The sequence below is a fragment of the Taudactylus pleione genome, unplaced genomic scaffold (genome assembly GCF_031769625.1).
Source record: "Taudactylus pleione unplaced genomic scaffold, aTauple2 ptg000685l, whole genome shotgun sequence".
Lineage (NCBI taxonomy): Eukaryota > Metazoa > Chordata > Amphibia > Anura > Myobatrachidae > Taudactylus > Taudactylus pleione.
This window is the reverse complement of record NW_028285087.1, coordinates 786,999-802,478: the sequence shown is the minus strand read 5'-3', so window position 1 is coordinate 802,478 and position 15,480 is coordinate 786,999. Positions and strand designations below refer to the sequence as shown.

Below are 15,480 nucleotides of genomic sequence, written 5' to 3'. Positions count from 1 at the left end.
TAGGCGGCATTCTCAGTGATGTCACTGTTTCCTAGTGACTGCATAGGCTGCAATCTCAGTGATGTCACTGTTTCCTAGTGACTGCATAGGCTGCAATCTCAATGATGTCACTGGTTCCTAGTGAATGGATAGGCTGCATTCTCTATGACAGGGGTTCCCAACCACGGTCCTCAAGGCACACTAACAGTCCAGGTTTTAAGGATAGCCATACTTGAGCACAAGTGTCTTAGGGCCCGATTCACTACGGATCGCTATCCTGCTTATACGCACTCAGCGCAAGTTGCTAAAATCAGCGGTGATATGTAAATGTTTGCACTCACATTGCGATCGCAGCCTGACATAAGGACGCCCACTTCTCCTTACTCACATCCGTATACTTTGTCCATATAGTGAAACAATCGGTAACATCGGACGGTCAGACCCATATGCACAGGTAAGGCAGGTCAGACCTCACTCAGGAATTGCTAACTGCTGCGTACGCTATGAGGCCTCAGGCTGCGTATGGTATCACAGTGGCTAATTTATGCACATCCCTGCAACGCCGTTGAAATGCACTGGCACGCCTGCGTTCGCCCGACCACACCCCGTCACCACCCACAAATGGCACTTCCTGTCAATCACTCTGCCATGGGTCTGTGTAGCCTCTGCGATCGCAGTCCTAATAGCAGTAGCTAGTTCGAGTCTGCGCATTGCGAGGCATACGCATGCGCAGTACACAACACGCGGCCGGTTGCGTGCATATAAGCAACTGCGTTCCTTGTTGAATCAGGCCCTTAATTAGTACCTCAGTTATTTTGATTTAACCATCTGTGCTTAAGCATGGATATCACTAAAACCTGGACTGTTAGTGTGCCTTGTGGACCGAGGTTATGAAACACTGCCCTATGATGTTCAGTGGTTCCTAGTGAATGAATAGGCTGCATTTTCAGTGATGTCACTGGCTCCTAGTGAATGAATAGGCTGCATTCTCAGTGATGTCACTGGCTCCTAGTGAATGGATAGGCTGCAGTATCAGTGATGTCACTGGCTGCTAGTGAATGGATAGGCTGCAGTATCAGTGATGTCACTGGCTCCTAGTGAATGGATAGGCTGCATTCTCAGTGATGTCACTGGCTCCTAGTGAATGGATAGGCTGCATTCTCAGTGATGTCACTGGCTCCTAGTGAATGGATAGGCTGCATTCTCAGTGATGTCACTGGCTCCTAGTGAATGGATAGGCTGCATTCTCAGTGATGTCACTGGCTCCTAGTGAATGGATAAGGCTGCATTCTCCTGAATACAAAATGGCTGCCTCCCCTCGGTGTAGGTGTACAGGGCACTTTAATCCTATCAGTATTCATCCTTTTATTTAAAATACAAGTTACTTTACATGGTTGCAAATATGGGGTGATATAGAGAGGATGGCTTGGGAACCCCAATGTGTGAGTTATGGGGATACACAGAGAGGATGGCTTAGGAGCCCTAATGTGTGAGTTATGGGGATACACAGAGAGGATGGCTTAGGAGCCCCAATGTGTGAGTTATGGGGATACACAGAGAGGATGGCTTAGGAGCCCTAATGTGTGAGTTATGGGGATACACAGAGAGGATGGCTTAGGAGCCCTAATGTGTGAGTTATGGGGATACACAGAGAGGATGGCTTAGGAGCCCTAATGTGTGAGTTATGGGGATACACAGAGAGGATGGCTTAGGAGCCCCAATGTGTTAGTTATGGGGATACACAGAGAGGATGGCTCAGGAGCCCCAATGTGTGAGTTATGGGGATACACAGAAAGGATGGCTCAGGAGCCCCAATGTGTGAGTTATGGGGATACACAGAAAGGATGGCTTAGGAGCCCCAATGTGTGAGTTATGGGGTGACAGAGAGAGGATGGCTTAGGAGCCCCAATGTGTGAGTTGTGGGGATACACAGAGAGGATGGCTTAGGAGCCCCAATGTGTGAGTTATGGGGATACACAGAGAGGATGGCTTAGGAGCCCCAATGTGTGAGTTATGGGGATACACAGAGAGGATGGCTTAGGAGCCCCAATGTGTTAGTTATGGGGATACACAGAGAGGATGGCTTAGGAGCCCCAATGTGTGAGTTATGGGGATACACAGAGAGGATGGCTTAGGAGCCCCAATGTGTGAGTTATGGGGTGACAGAGAGAGGATGGCTTAGGAGCCCCAATGTGTGAGTTATGGGGTGACACAGAGAGGATGGCTTAGGAGCCCCAATGTGTGAGTTATGGGGATACACAGAGAGGATGGCTTAGGAGCCCCAATGTGTGAGTTATGGGGTGACACAGAGAGGATGGCTTAGGAGCCCCAATGTGTGAGTTATGGGGATACACAGAGAGGATGGCTTAGGAGCCCCAATGTGTTAGTTACGGGGATACACAGAGAGGATGGCTTAGGAGCCCCAATGTGTGAGTTATGGGGATACACAGAGAGGATGGCTCAGGAGCCCCAATGTGTGAGTTATGGGGTGACACAGAGAGGATGGCTTAGGAGCCCCAATGTGTGAGTTATGGGGATACACATAGAGGATGGCTTAGGAGCTCCAATGTATTAGTAATGGGGTGACACAGAGAGGATGGCTTAGGAGCCCCAATGTGTGAGTTATGGGGATACACAGAGAGGATGGCCAGGAGCCCCAATGTGTTAGTTATGGGGTGACACAGAGAGGATGGCTTAGGAGCCCCAATGTGTGAGTTATGGGGATACACAGAGAGGATGGCTTAGGAGCCCTAATGTATTAGTTATGGGGTGACACAGAGAGGATGGCTTAGGAGCCCCAATGTGTGAGTTATGGGGATACACAGAGAGGATGGCCAGGAGCCCCAATGTGTTAGTTATGGGGTGACACAGAGAGGATGGCAAAGGATGGAAATCCGGATCTTTCCTTTTGTAGCGACTTTTCGGTTACGTGGTCTTCCAATAAAGCACATGAGCAAATTCCTGATACATTGTAAACAGCTGCTATTGTGTTATACTGTACATAAGCCGATATTCTCTGGGACCAGCTTTCTGCTAACGTAGCCAGATGTTTGCGGTAATACTGCCAGGGTCTAACATTATGGTGATTCACAGGGGGAAGGGACGGACCGATACTCTGCGGCATCAGAAAGTGGGAGCAGCACAGACGGACACCCCGAGACCCCTGAAGTTAAGGAAGGTAAATAAACATCGGATTTAGAGGTGATAAGCCAGATGCTAAGTTGAATGCAAACCGCCAGTAGTCGTGCTTGGCCCATATATATATATATATATATATATCCTTGGTTTGATACTTGTCATCAACCTCAGGTGATGGTGCTAATGATACTCCTGGAACCAGGCATATTCCGCTTCTATCCCGATCTATGTAGCCCGCAGCTCCGTCAACGCGCCCCCGCTGTACGTTTGCCCAAGTGGCAATGATCCATCACAGTCCTGCTTCTCCCGTACTTGCATATGCTTGGTCCTGGAGCACGCACAGTGTGGGATACGCTTCGCAAGCAGGCAAATGTATAATTCACCATCAGTCCTGATTTGTTATTAATTTGTTTCATAATTTAAGTCTAAAGCTTTCCTATATCAGAGGTCATTATTATATAAGGACAAAGCCATCCTAATAACCCCCCCCCCCCAAATGTAACCAATAGGGGACACTTCTTTCCCCTGAAACTGCTCCGTTGCCTGAAGAGAGACAGATGGCGCTGAATGTGCTATGGAGCGCACTGCGATCGCACTATGCAATCCTATGGTGTCGCAGGTGCAAACGCATTGCGTGTACATGCTTGCGGGCGCATGGCTCGCGCCATGTGTGGCACAATTTGCCGCTTACGCAGCAAAGATGCAAGAGGGCACATCTGTAGCTCATTTTCCCATTCATAGCTCCTGAATGGACTTTTACTGACAGCAGATTAATCTTTGCTTCTGTTGACACTTGTTGGAAAACATCTAAAAAATTTGGACGCAGAATTATGTATTGTTAGTAATAATATTTATGAATGATGGAAAGTGCCGAATTTCACCTTCTAGTTCTATTCACGCCGACAACTACGATCTGTTTTCCTCTTTAAAAAAAATAAAAAACTACTTTCAGTAAAGTTTACAGAAATCATTAAAATGACTTTTCTGGTATTTGCTTGCAAAATAGTCATGTGTTCTCAGCACCTGGCATCAATACGCCATACGCCAAATGTTTTTACTAATGTCTGCAACAGAATTCTATAAAGTTTCCCTTAAAATGGAGATAAATGAACTGGATATGCTATAAAAACAAAATAATATATACAATATGGAGCTGTTTTACCCTCATTTTAAGGACATATTTCCGGCACTTTTTGCCCCATTGTGAAAAAATAAAATTTTGCCCTTTGATCAAAAAATGACTTTAGAGCCCATAGTTGTTGTTGTACCTGAGTGCTGCCCTCTGGTGGTCATGTGAGTCTTCAACACTTCACGGCTAAGAAGCGTTCGCTTGTAGCTGGCCGATGTTCACATTCTGCGCATGTGTATGCATCGCAGTGCGTGTGCGCGAACCAGTGTGAAAGATCGGGAAGCGTTCGCTCGCTGCGCATAGACTGCCCAGCAGAGTGAGTGACAGGAGAAGCCTTTTGTGGGTGGTGACAGGGGCTGGCCATTAACAACGGGGGAGTGGAGGTGCGAACGCAGGCGTGCCTGAGCATCATAACGCCATTTCAGAGGCGTGCATAATTATAAGACAGCGTCATAGTACACGTCACCTGGCTGTATTTCACACTGAAGTGATCGCAGTGCTTGCGGCACGGTATAGTCAACCTCAAGCTCTGCGATCGCATCCGATGGTCCTCGATGTACCGATAGTTTCATACACTTCCTGGAGATGACGTGCGCAAGTGGGAGTCATATGAATGGTGGATGTACATCTGCATACACAAAGTGATCGCTCGCCAAGACATAGTGGGCGTGCTTATGCCTTGCCGTGCGATTGCCTGCCTTGCTGGGCGTGCGCCGGATTTGCATACGCTGGGTGCGAAAGAACGCATCTAGCGAGCGACTCTGAATGAGCTCCTCAGTTCTGTTGGATTTTAAAAGTATTTATTGATTTATTCCTCTTTGCTTTTGTAGAGTTAATGCTGCTAACACTTTAAGGGGCCTATGTATCAAGCTGTTTGTTACATAAAATTATGCAGACACTGTAGTTTCTGCATAATTTTATGTAATATACTAATTGCACAATGCAGGAGATTTCACAGAAATCAGTCAAAATGCTAATTAGCGCTGCAGATCGGGGAATACGATCTGATCCCTATGTACTAAACTCCAAAAAAGCGAAGCATTTCGGAGTTTAGCCCCGGTAGTTTATACCATCTTCAGATGGTGTACACTACTGTAAGTCTATGGAGGCTCCAGGGGTAGGAGAGAGATCTTTCGCTCCCTCCCCTGCAGCACCCGGCCGGCTCCTTCTACAGTTTGCCGGGGATATAACTCGCAGTGACAGTGGTTACCGCAACTGCTGTCCCTGCGAGTTCCCCTTTGTACATAGAGAGGGATATTAATCTATACCCTGTGATATGGGTAGATAATAATAGATAATAATCGTGGCACTTTCGCGATTATTAGTACATAGACCACTAAGTCTTCGGAAATTGGGGCTATTTACATCCCATGAGCCGGACAGAGCATAATAAGGGGCTTCCAGCTTGTTGCACTGACTGTCCCTTTGTCAGGACGATGATAATATTACACTACAGGACATCTCAGTCCGGCCCGACAAAGGCCCTTTGTGCTGTCAGTTTGGCCTCCGTGGGCAATTACTGTATAAAGGAGCCGTAGGAAGGAACAAATTAAAATCCAGAAGCTGGAGCCTTCCTAGCAGCAGAACCCTATTCACGGCAAGCCATCCCTGACCTCGCATTGGTGCCTAATTAATATATTAATCTCGTTAGCCCTTGTTTAGGGGTCGTTCAGCTGCTAAATACGGCTGCAGCTGGCTGAGCGCCTCTTTATGCATTCGCTGTCATGTGGGGCATCCATATTGTATATTATAGGGTATACAGGACAGTGCACAGCGCTATAGAGGGGATCAGTCACTCTCTGACCTATGGGACATGCGTTTCAATGTCCTTTTTATTGAGCCTACAGGATTATAGTATATAACACATAGATGAAAGGTATGGCCATTCATTGCCGTTTATGCGGAGCAGCATCAGTTTAACCCTTTCTCTCTGCCTCACAGTTAAGAAGAAAGGACCGTCCGGCCTCAAACTCAGCAACCTCATGAATCTGGGAAGAAAGAAGTCTGCCTCCATGGAGAGCCCAGAGAAGACCCTCGAGACCTCCAGTAAGTCCCCATTATAAACCCCGTTTGCTGCAGCCCCTGAGCTCTGTAACATGATGGACTGTAGGGTCCCCGGTGACCCTGGGTGAGTTCTATGGTGACACAATGAAAGAGCCGCTAAGCGCATAACCCAATATGGAAAGATTGTGACGTTCACAAATATTTATGTAAAACAGGAACAGGTCATCGACGTCTTTATAGCTCATGTGGAACTACAAGTCCCAGCATCCCCGGCCAGCCTTGGGATGGTAAAAGCTCCCATCTGACGGATTGTATGGTATTGACCGCTGTGTTCATATAAAGCTGCGTTCAAGCGATTGGCCGCTGCCGTGTCTCACTTCAGGCTCTGAGCTGCGTCTTACAGTGCAGTCGCAGGAAGGACATCTTGCGCAGTCGCAGCTTTTTTAGTTGTCTTCAGTTCGCGCAAGTTCCTGAGAACTCTTCATGTCTCTTTGTGAGTTACCAGTAGGAACGTCATATGCGGCACCTCCTCCTCCTCGTCACCTGTACACCCCAGGGCGTACTCTGCTGCCCAATCACAGTGCTAGTGCCTTGTATAGAGATGTGTACATTTATGTACATGTGCGCGAATCAACACTAAGCGGCAAATTGAGAGTCCAGCACAAATCTGTTTGCGGAACGTATTATGCGTGTTTTTACTCTGCGCACCATCGTAAGCTAAGCATGCGTGACTACGGGCACTGCAGAGGCGATCACAATTCATTGGCATCTCCACCGGTGACCGAAGAAGCGTAACTGCGCCGTAATGCGGCCTCCTTGTGCTGGCACAGTTCACCCAGGGCGTGATGATGCTGAAATTTGAGGAATACGCAGAGTTGCGCGGAAGCGTAAATACGATGCGGCTTCCGGAGGATCATGTGTCCCAAGGACAAGGCTGGTGAAAGCGCGTAGTGATGACAATGGCTGCTGGCAAATTAGGCGTACGGTCGGGGGTGCCTTGGTCACGGAGCTGTGCATAACGCTGGATACTGGCGAATATAGGTATTTATTTCTGTGCGCAGCGATGTGGATGCAGTTACAGACGACTTGTGTTCAAGTCCGCATCCGGCCCAATAGCGTTTGCAATAGAAAAGTAAATATTGGATTTGCGGTCCCTGAAGTGACCTCCCCATGACTGCTGCTCCCCTAGACTGCTGCTCCCCTAGACTGCTGCTCCCCTCCTATAGGAGATATGTCTGATTCCTTCCAGATTACCTGAATGTGCTGACAAACAGCCAGTGGAAATCTCGCTATTGCTGCGTGAAGGATGGGCAGCTGCACTTCTACCAGGACAGGAACAAGAGTAAGTTCGCCATCCATCCGGTGTGCTTAACGGGCTGTGACATCATTCCGCAGCCCACCCCGGACCACCTGTATTCCTTCCGGATCCTGCATAACGGCGAGGAGATGGCCACTCTGGAGGTAATAACCTTTCCTATACAATTGTCGCACGTGTACGCGGGGTATGAAAACCGCTCTATTTTTATCTATGTCCTTATGGAAAATAAAATTAGGGTTCAGCAAAATGATTTAACAACTTGTCCCGGTTGTAAGTGAAAACGATTTCTGTCCCCACAAATGAACTATAGCAAATGAGGATGAACATTGAGCCTCAAAATAATAATAATAAAGTAACTATGTAGAAGTAAAACAGTCTCTTCCGCAGCCCAGAATTCATATATAATCTCAGCAGATGGGATCCAGGGTCCATCAGGGAAGATCATAGGAGAGACCCACTTGGACCTGTGCTGTATTAAGCTTTGGAGATAGAAGCTGATTGGTTTGTGAGATTTCCCCATGTTATCTAACGGTCACTTATCTAGCACAGTCTATTAAATGACAGTTGTAGTGATTATTATTATTATATGTATATGGCACCACAAGGGGCCGGCGGTGCCTTACACTATACAGACAGAAATAGACAGTATGAATAAAACAAGAAAATAAGTGACATTTTATTGCCTAATTTATCAATGAGTTTTATAATTTACAGTGAGTGATAAAACTCACTGTGTATGATAATGGTGCTCCTTCTGTCTCCCCAGCCAGCCCCCCTTCTGTCTCCCCAGCCAGCCCCCCTTCTGTCTCCCCAGCCAGCACCCTGTCTGTCTCCCCAGTCAGCACCCCGTCTGTCTCCCCAGCCAGCACCCCGTCTGTCTCCCCAGCCAGCACCCCGTCTGTCTCCCCAGCCAGCACCCCGTCTGTCTCCCCAGCCGAAAACCCTTTCTGATTCCCCAGCCAGCACCTCTTCAGTCTCCCCAACCAGCACCCCTTCTGTCTCCCCAGCCAGCACCCCGTCTGTCTCCCCAGCCGGCACCCCGTCTGTCTCCCCAGCCAGCACCCCGTCTGTCTCCCCAGCCAGCACCCCGTCTGTCTCCCCAGCCGAAAATCCTTTCTGATTCCCCAGCCAGCACCTCTTCAGTCTCCCCAACCAGCACCCCTTCTGTCTCCCCAACCAGCACCCCTTCTGTCTCCCCAGCCAGCACCTCTTCAGTCTCCCCAGCCAGCATCCCCTTCAGTCTCCCCAGCCAGCACCCCTCTGTCTCCCCAGCCAGCATCCCTTCTGTCTCCCCAACCAGCACCCCTTCTGTCTCCCCAGCCAGCACCTCTTCAGTCTCCCCAGCCAGCACCTCTTCAGTCTCCCCAACCAGCACCCCTCTGTCTCCCCAGCCAGCATCCCCTCTGTCTCCCCAGCCAGCACCCCTTCTGTCACCCCAGCCAGCTTCCCTTCAGTCTCCCCAGCCAGCACTATACAGACAGAAATAGACAGTATGAATAAAACAAGAAAATAAGTGACTTTTAGGGCCTAATTTATCAATGAGTTTTATCATTTACAGTGAGTGATAAAACTCACTGTGTATGATAATGGTGCTCCTTCTGTCTCCCCAGCCAGCACCCCGTCTGTCTCCCCAGCCAGCACCCCGTCTGTCTCCCCAGCCGAAAACCCTTTCTGATTCCCCAGCCAGCACCTCTTCAGTCTCCCCAACCAGCACCCCTTCTGTCTCCCCAACCAGCACCCCGTCTGTCTCCCCAGCCAGCACCCCGTCTGTCTCCCCAGCCAGCACCCCGTCTGTCTCCCCAGCCAGCACCCCGTCTGTCTCCCCAGCCAGCACCCCGTCTGTCTCCCCAGCCAGCACCCCTTCTGTATCCCCAGCCAGCACCCCGTCTGTCTCCCCAGCCAGCACCCCGTCTGTCTCCCCAGCCAGCACCCCATCTGTCTCCCCAGCCGAAAACCCTTTCTGATTCCCCAGCCAGCACCTCTTCATTCTCCCCAACCAGCACCCCTTCTGTCTCCCCAACCAGCACCCCTTCTGTCTCCCCAGCCGGCATCCCTTCTGTCTCCCCAGCCGGCATCCCTTCTGTCACCCCAGTCAGCATCCCTTCTGTCTCCCCAGCCAGCATCCCTTCTGTCTCCCCAGCCAGCACCCCGTATGTCTCCCAAGCCAGCAACCCTTCAGTCTCCCCAGCCAGCTCCTCTTCTGTCTCCCCAGCCAGCTCCTCTTCTGTCTCCCCAGCCAGCACCCCGTCTGTCTCCCCAGCCAGCATCCCTTCTGTCTCCCCAGCCAGCACCCCGTCTGTCTCCCCAGCCAGCACCCCATCTGTCTCCCCAGCCAGCACCCCGTCTGTCTCCCCTGGCAGCTCCCCTTCTGTCTCCCCAGCCAGCACCCCTTCTGTCACCCCAGGCAGCTCCCCTTCTGTCTCCCCAGCCAGCACCCTTTCAGTCTCCCCAGCCAGCACCCCTTCAGTCTCCCCAGCCAGCACCCCTTCAGTCTCCCCAGCCAGCTCCTCTTCTGTCTCCCCAGCCAGCACACCTGTCTCCCCAGCCAGCACCCCTTCTGTCTCCATAGCCGACACCCTTTCTTTCTCCCCAGCCAGCACCCCTTCTGTCACCCCAGCCAGCATCCCTTCTGTCTCCCCAGCCAGCACCCCGTCTGTCTCCCCAGGCAGCTCCCCTTCTGTCTCCCCAGCCAGCACCCCGTCTGTAGGATGACATTCAGGAGAGGGGAGTATCACATAGAGTAGTGAAGTATTTGCAGGAGGAGAGGGTGGTCCGCAGTGTCAAAATCAGCAGAGAGGTCATGTAGAATGAGCATAGAGTAGAAGCTGATTGGTTGCTATGGACAACTTCTCCATTTTATCTCTCATAGGTTTGATACATCTCCCCCTTGACTGTTCATACGCTTAATTTTAAATGGAATCTTCTGCAATGTCCCCCAGATCAGTATACTCGTGGAAGTTTATCCCTGTGAATTCCCAGCCATTATTGGGGTACAGTGGTCACCACTAGTCTCTATACCCCGGTCCCCTGTGGCAGATTTGCTCTCATTCTGTTGCTGCTTTATAGGCGAGGAGGGATCCTACACATAGGATTAAATGAGATCCAGCCATCGAATCAGGAGTCTCTTGCTATCACTATAAGAAGTTTAAATCCCTCCCCTCCGGTAATGGCCCAAATGTCCAGCAGGGGTCCTCAGTACAAAAGAGCACTGGGGCCTACTACCAAAGGGAGTGACACCTGCCAATGTTTTGAGGGGTGCACAGAAGCCAAAACTTATTTTAATTCATAATACTTAACAGTTTTTAAATATAACAATCAGTGTCGCAGAGAGGTATCTGGCCCCTGATGGAGCATTGCAGCCACACACCCCAACATGACCCCCTACAATGGCTATAGTGACAATGGACTTGGCGACTCGCACACACTTACTTGTCCTCAGCCTGTAGTGCAAGGGCCCAATGGATCTCCCGGTGGCCCCGATGACTGTCACCTCCACTAATAAAGCAAATGAACAAATTGACATTAATTGCCCCACACAATAAACCACAGGGTTATAATAAATACAATCAGTGGATTGACAGGTGTGTTTAACCCTTACGGTGGCAACGCTTGGGAAGTGGCGAGGCCCTGAGGCTCCAGTCTCCCTCCCTTAATCTCCTGAGACTTTCCCATGGGCCAAAGTTCCTGTTTCCCTGTGTGAGGCTTCGGTGTATCTCAGGGTAAGTACTTCACCGGTCTTTTTGCGAAAGGGGCATCTTAAGACCCTTGCCCACAAGGCCCGGCATGTTTTGCAGTTGATATTATTGATATATCAACGCTTTAAATGTTGAGGTCCAACCAGCCAAGCTTTCATGTAAAGTATGCCCCCCAAAAAGCCTCATTTTATACTGTATGTCTACTTTAGTGCCCTCTGCTGGATTTACAATGTATCTACACACACACTGTGCTTTCTCTGTCCCTGTGGGGTGAGTAGCAGAAGTCAAATTGAATCACTTCCTCCCCGCAAAGTAAACACTGAAAGCTTGGTGTAAACTGTGTATCTTATACACAAATTATATTTATCCTTTTACTTTCTATTGCCTGTATGTCTGTATTTATATTGTCATACTATCAGTACAAACATTCCAGGACACAGTATTTCTGATAATTTATTTATTTATTTTTTCTTTAAAGATGCAGGGGGAGATGTATCAAATCTATTATCAAGAGATAAAGTGGAGAAGTTGCCAAAGCAGCCAACCATCTACAAAACTGTCATTTATCCAGCGCAGTCTATGGAATGACAGTTGCTATGGGCAACTTCTCTGCTTGATCTCTCTCCAAGCCTTGATACATCTCCCCCTGCGATGTTTCTGCTGGACGATAGAATCATGGTTCCCCCTTAGTTCAGGGCACGTATCTCTCAGTTATGTCTGAGGACATGAATGCGATGACTCTCCGCCATCTGTTGGCACTTACGCTGTGTGCTGCAGTGACGCGCGGTATTTACATACAGGCAAAGTCTTCGGAGGACATGGGCCACTGGCTGGGACTCCTCCTGTCTGAATCTGGCTCAAGAACGGACCCAGAAGAATTTAATTATGATTATGTGGATTCTGACCGGGTTTCCTGCATTGTCAGCGCAGCCAAGAACTCCTACTTGTGAGTATATATAACGTGTCTATCCATCATTACTGCAATGACCGCCCTGCTCCCCTTCTTCTGCATAGGCGCAAACTGTGTCCCCTCACCCTAACGTGCGGGCAGTGGGGGAAACGAAGAGGTGCGGGCACGTGCCAAATAAAGATGCAAGTAATAATAAGTGTACGGGTAGAGGTGTGCACTCGGCGGATGCATATATACAAATATGCGCATTTAATTCCTTGCATGCAATGCGGCAGTAATCACGACCAACTTGCACCCAGCCCTGTATCATACAAGCGCATATGCCAGGTTTGCGTGAAGCAGCTGGTGTATCGCAGAGAGGTGGCTTAGCTGGTAGTAAATGCGCGAGTTGTGTTACCCTATTTCTGCGCAATATAACAAAGTAATGACGTGACATGATCACAAATACACAACAGGGGACAGTGTTTGGATGTCACAAACCATAAATGCGAACGTCAGATTAACAATGAAAAAATATAATTAAGGGCCTGATTCACTACGGATCGCTATTGTGACAGCAGCTGCGATTACGCACACAGACCCACTGCGAAAATATGGTAATGTTTGCAATCGCAATGCTGCACTGACACTCCTGCATTTCGCCAACCCCCCCCCCAGCAACATCCCCAAATGCTCACTTCCTGTCAATCTCGCTGCGAAGGGTCTGCATGGTCTCTGCGATCGCAATACGATCGTAGTGATACCTTCGCACACTGCTGATGCATGCGCAACAATCGTCTGCGTGTGTAATCGCAACAGCGATCGTTGATGAATCAGGCCCTAAGTACAAATGCAAGAAACAAACTAATATCAATTAAATGACGTAACATCTATGTTAGATTCCGCTTTTAAGAAACCAATCCTGCCGCAGTCTAAATGGAAATATCAATTATGTAATGTGAGTAGGGCGACACTCCACATAATATAGCGGCCACATTAATGAAATAATATATGACCTATCAGCTGGAGTCCGCAGTCAGCCAATCAGAAGTGGCGTCATCACCTTCACTGCGTAATTTGTGCCTGTGGTTGATCACACAGAACAGATACTTCTTCTGAGAGTTGCAAATGTGTCTCAGCCCAGTTCTACTGTACATCATTCATAATAACGTGGTACTGTACTGTACTATACTGTACTATACTGTACTATACTATACTATACTGTACTGTACTATACTATACTGTACTATACTGTACTATACTATACTGTACTATACTGTACTGTACTATACTATACTGTACTATACTGTACTATACTATACTGTACTGTACTGTACTGTACTATACTATACTGTACTGTACTGTACTATACTATACTGTACTGTACTATACTGTACTATACTGTACTGTACTATACTGTACTATACAGTGACTTGTACTTTGTAGTAAAGAGATTAAAGGGACATTGGAGCTCACCCCCTCCTATAGCCCTAGGAACCCCACCTTGTAACCTGAATCTGAGAGCGGGCTCCAGGTGCTGACAGGCTCTAGCCACCATTGAAGAGCGATGGGGACAAGATTCATTGCAAAGGGGTTTGTCCAGCAATGGGGCTGTCTTCATTTTATGTTCATATTTGAATTAAGTACACTTTCCCAAATGCATCTAAATAGAGCAAAAGTCAGGTCTCTGATGTAATGTCCATCTCCGCGAACAAGCAGAGGTCAGGACGTTTTGCGCGCAGTTGCCAACAGGACGTATTGTGTGCAGTTACTGCCAGGACGTATTGCATACAGTTACCGTCAGGACGTATTGCGTGCAGTTACAGTCAGGACGTATTGCGTGCAGTTACAGTCAGGACGTATTGCGCGCTGTTACAGTCAGGACCTATTGCGCGCTGTTACAGTCAGGACGTATTGCGTGCAGTTACCGTCAGGACATTTGGCGTGCAGTTACCGTCAGGACGTTTGGCGTGCAGTTACCGTCAGGACGTTTGGCGTGCAGTTGCCGTCAGGACGTTTGGCGTGCAGTTGCCATCAGGACGTTTGGCGTGCAGTTACCGTCAGGACATATATTGCGTGCAGCTCCCGCACCATCTTGAAGAACTAGCTCGTGCGTAAAATAAAATAGATTGTCACAGCGATAGTGTTATATTTGTTTTATTTTTACCAATTGAATAATACAAAATAATGACCTATTACATAGTAAAATATATATTATTATTATTATGCTTCAATGAATCATCTTAACCTTTTTCTAAATTTGTCTTTTTCTAAATTGCGCGCCTCGTCTTTGCAGCTTGATGCAGAGGAAATATTCTGAGCCCAACACTTACATTGACAACCCGCGCAATGGGAGGAGTCAACAGGACGACCTGTACGATGACGTTGATGTGTCAGACCCAGTGGTAAGTGTCGGTGTAACTAAAAAAAACTCCAGGGCCACAGTGGAAAGTGAGACCCCCAGCCCCCTCTTCCTTCATTATATATATTTTACCTTCTCTGTAATTATATCTTTTTTATTCATTTACGTTTTTATTGGAGCATAAGAATATTCAGCTACATTACATATCTATTACCTACAGTGAATATGATGTTAGACGCAAGCGCAATCCTTCAAAATGTGGAAATTTTATTCCAAAAACAAAACAAAAATAAACATAAAACCGGGGAGTATTCTGGCTCCACATTTGGAGGACCTTTCCCCATGTGGCTGCCTAAATAACATGTTATAATGATTGCTAGCCTGCCAGACTTTGATTCCAGTTAGTAATATGCCCAAAATCATTCACTTGGAGGCCTGGTTAGGTAATTAACTAAATTGTTAATCTCCAGATTTGGACCCAAAAACATTTGATTTTAGGACGGCCCAGAGTAACAATAGGGCAGATAGAACTCCAGGCATCCACATAAAAATAGGCCCACCATCATGACAGCATGCGATGACCAGCCGCCCAGCTGGCCACCTGGTTGGCCGAAAACCATATGTATTAAAATTATATTTCTGTTTTCCTCACAAAATGATGCAATTTTTGTAAATTTTTGCGTATTTAGGGAGACATTGGGCCTGATAATGTAGGCAGTGTACATGCCCACAGGGCACTGGCCACACCCACACTGTACTAGTCACACCCACACAGCACGGGTCACACCCACACAGCACGGGTCACACCCACACAGCACGGGTTAAGGCCCCCATACATCAGAGATTGATTGCAGCAATCGTGCAATTTGCAATCAATTGTGTATACAAATCTTTCCCTTTTTCAATCGATTGCGGATTGCAGAGATGCCACAATTGATTGAAAAAGGGAAAGATTTTTATACACAA

At 48.1% G+C, this 15,480-nt stretch overlaps 1 protein-coding gene across 1 annotated transcript in view; it reads left to right on the top strand.

The window, feature by feature from the left end:
* AFAP1L2 (actin filament associated protein 1 like 2) overlaps positions 1-15,480 on the top strand; it is a 161,185-nt gene that overhangs the window by 126,222 nt on the left and 19,483 nt on the right. The window contains exons 9-13 of the mRNA XM_088456091.1: positions 3,073-3,157; positions 6,188-6,292; positions 7,500-7,711; positions 12,064-12,209; positions 14,449-14,557. Of these exons, the coding sequence (XP_088312217.1) occupies positions 3,073-3,157; positions 6,188-6,292; positions 7,500-7,711; positions 12,064-12,209; positions 14,449-14,557 (657 nt within the window). The remainder of the gene's footprint in view (positions 1-3,072; positions 3,158-6,187; positions 6,293-7,499; positions 7,712-12,063; positions 12,210-14,448; positions 14,558-15,480) is intronic.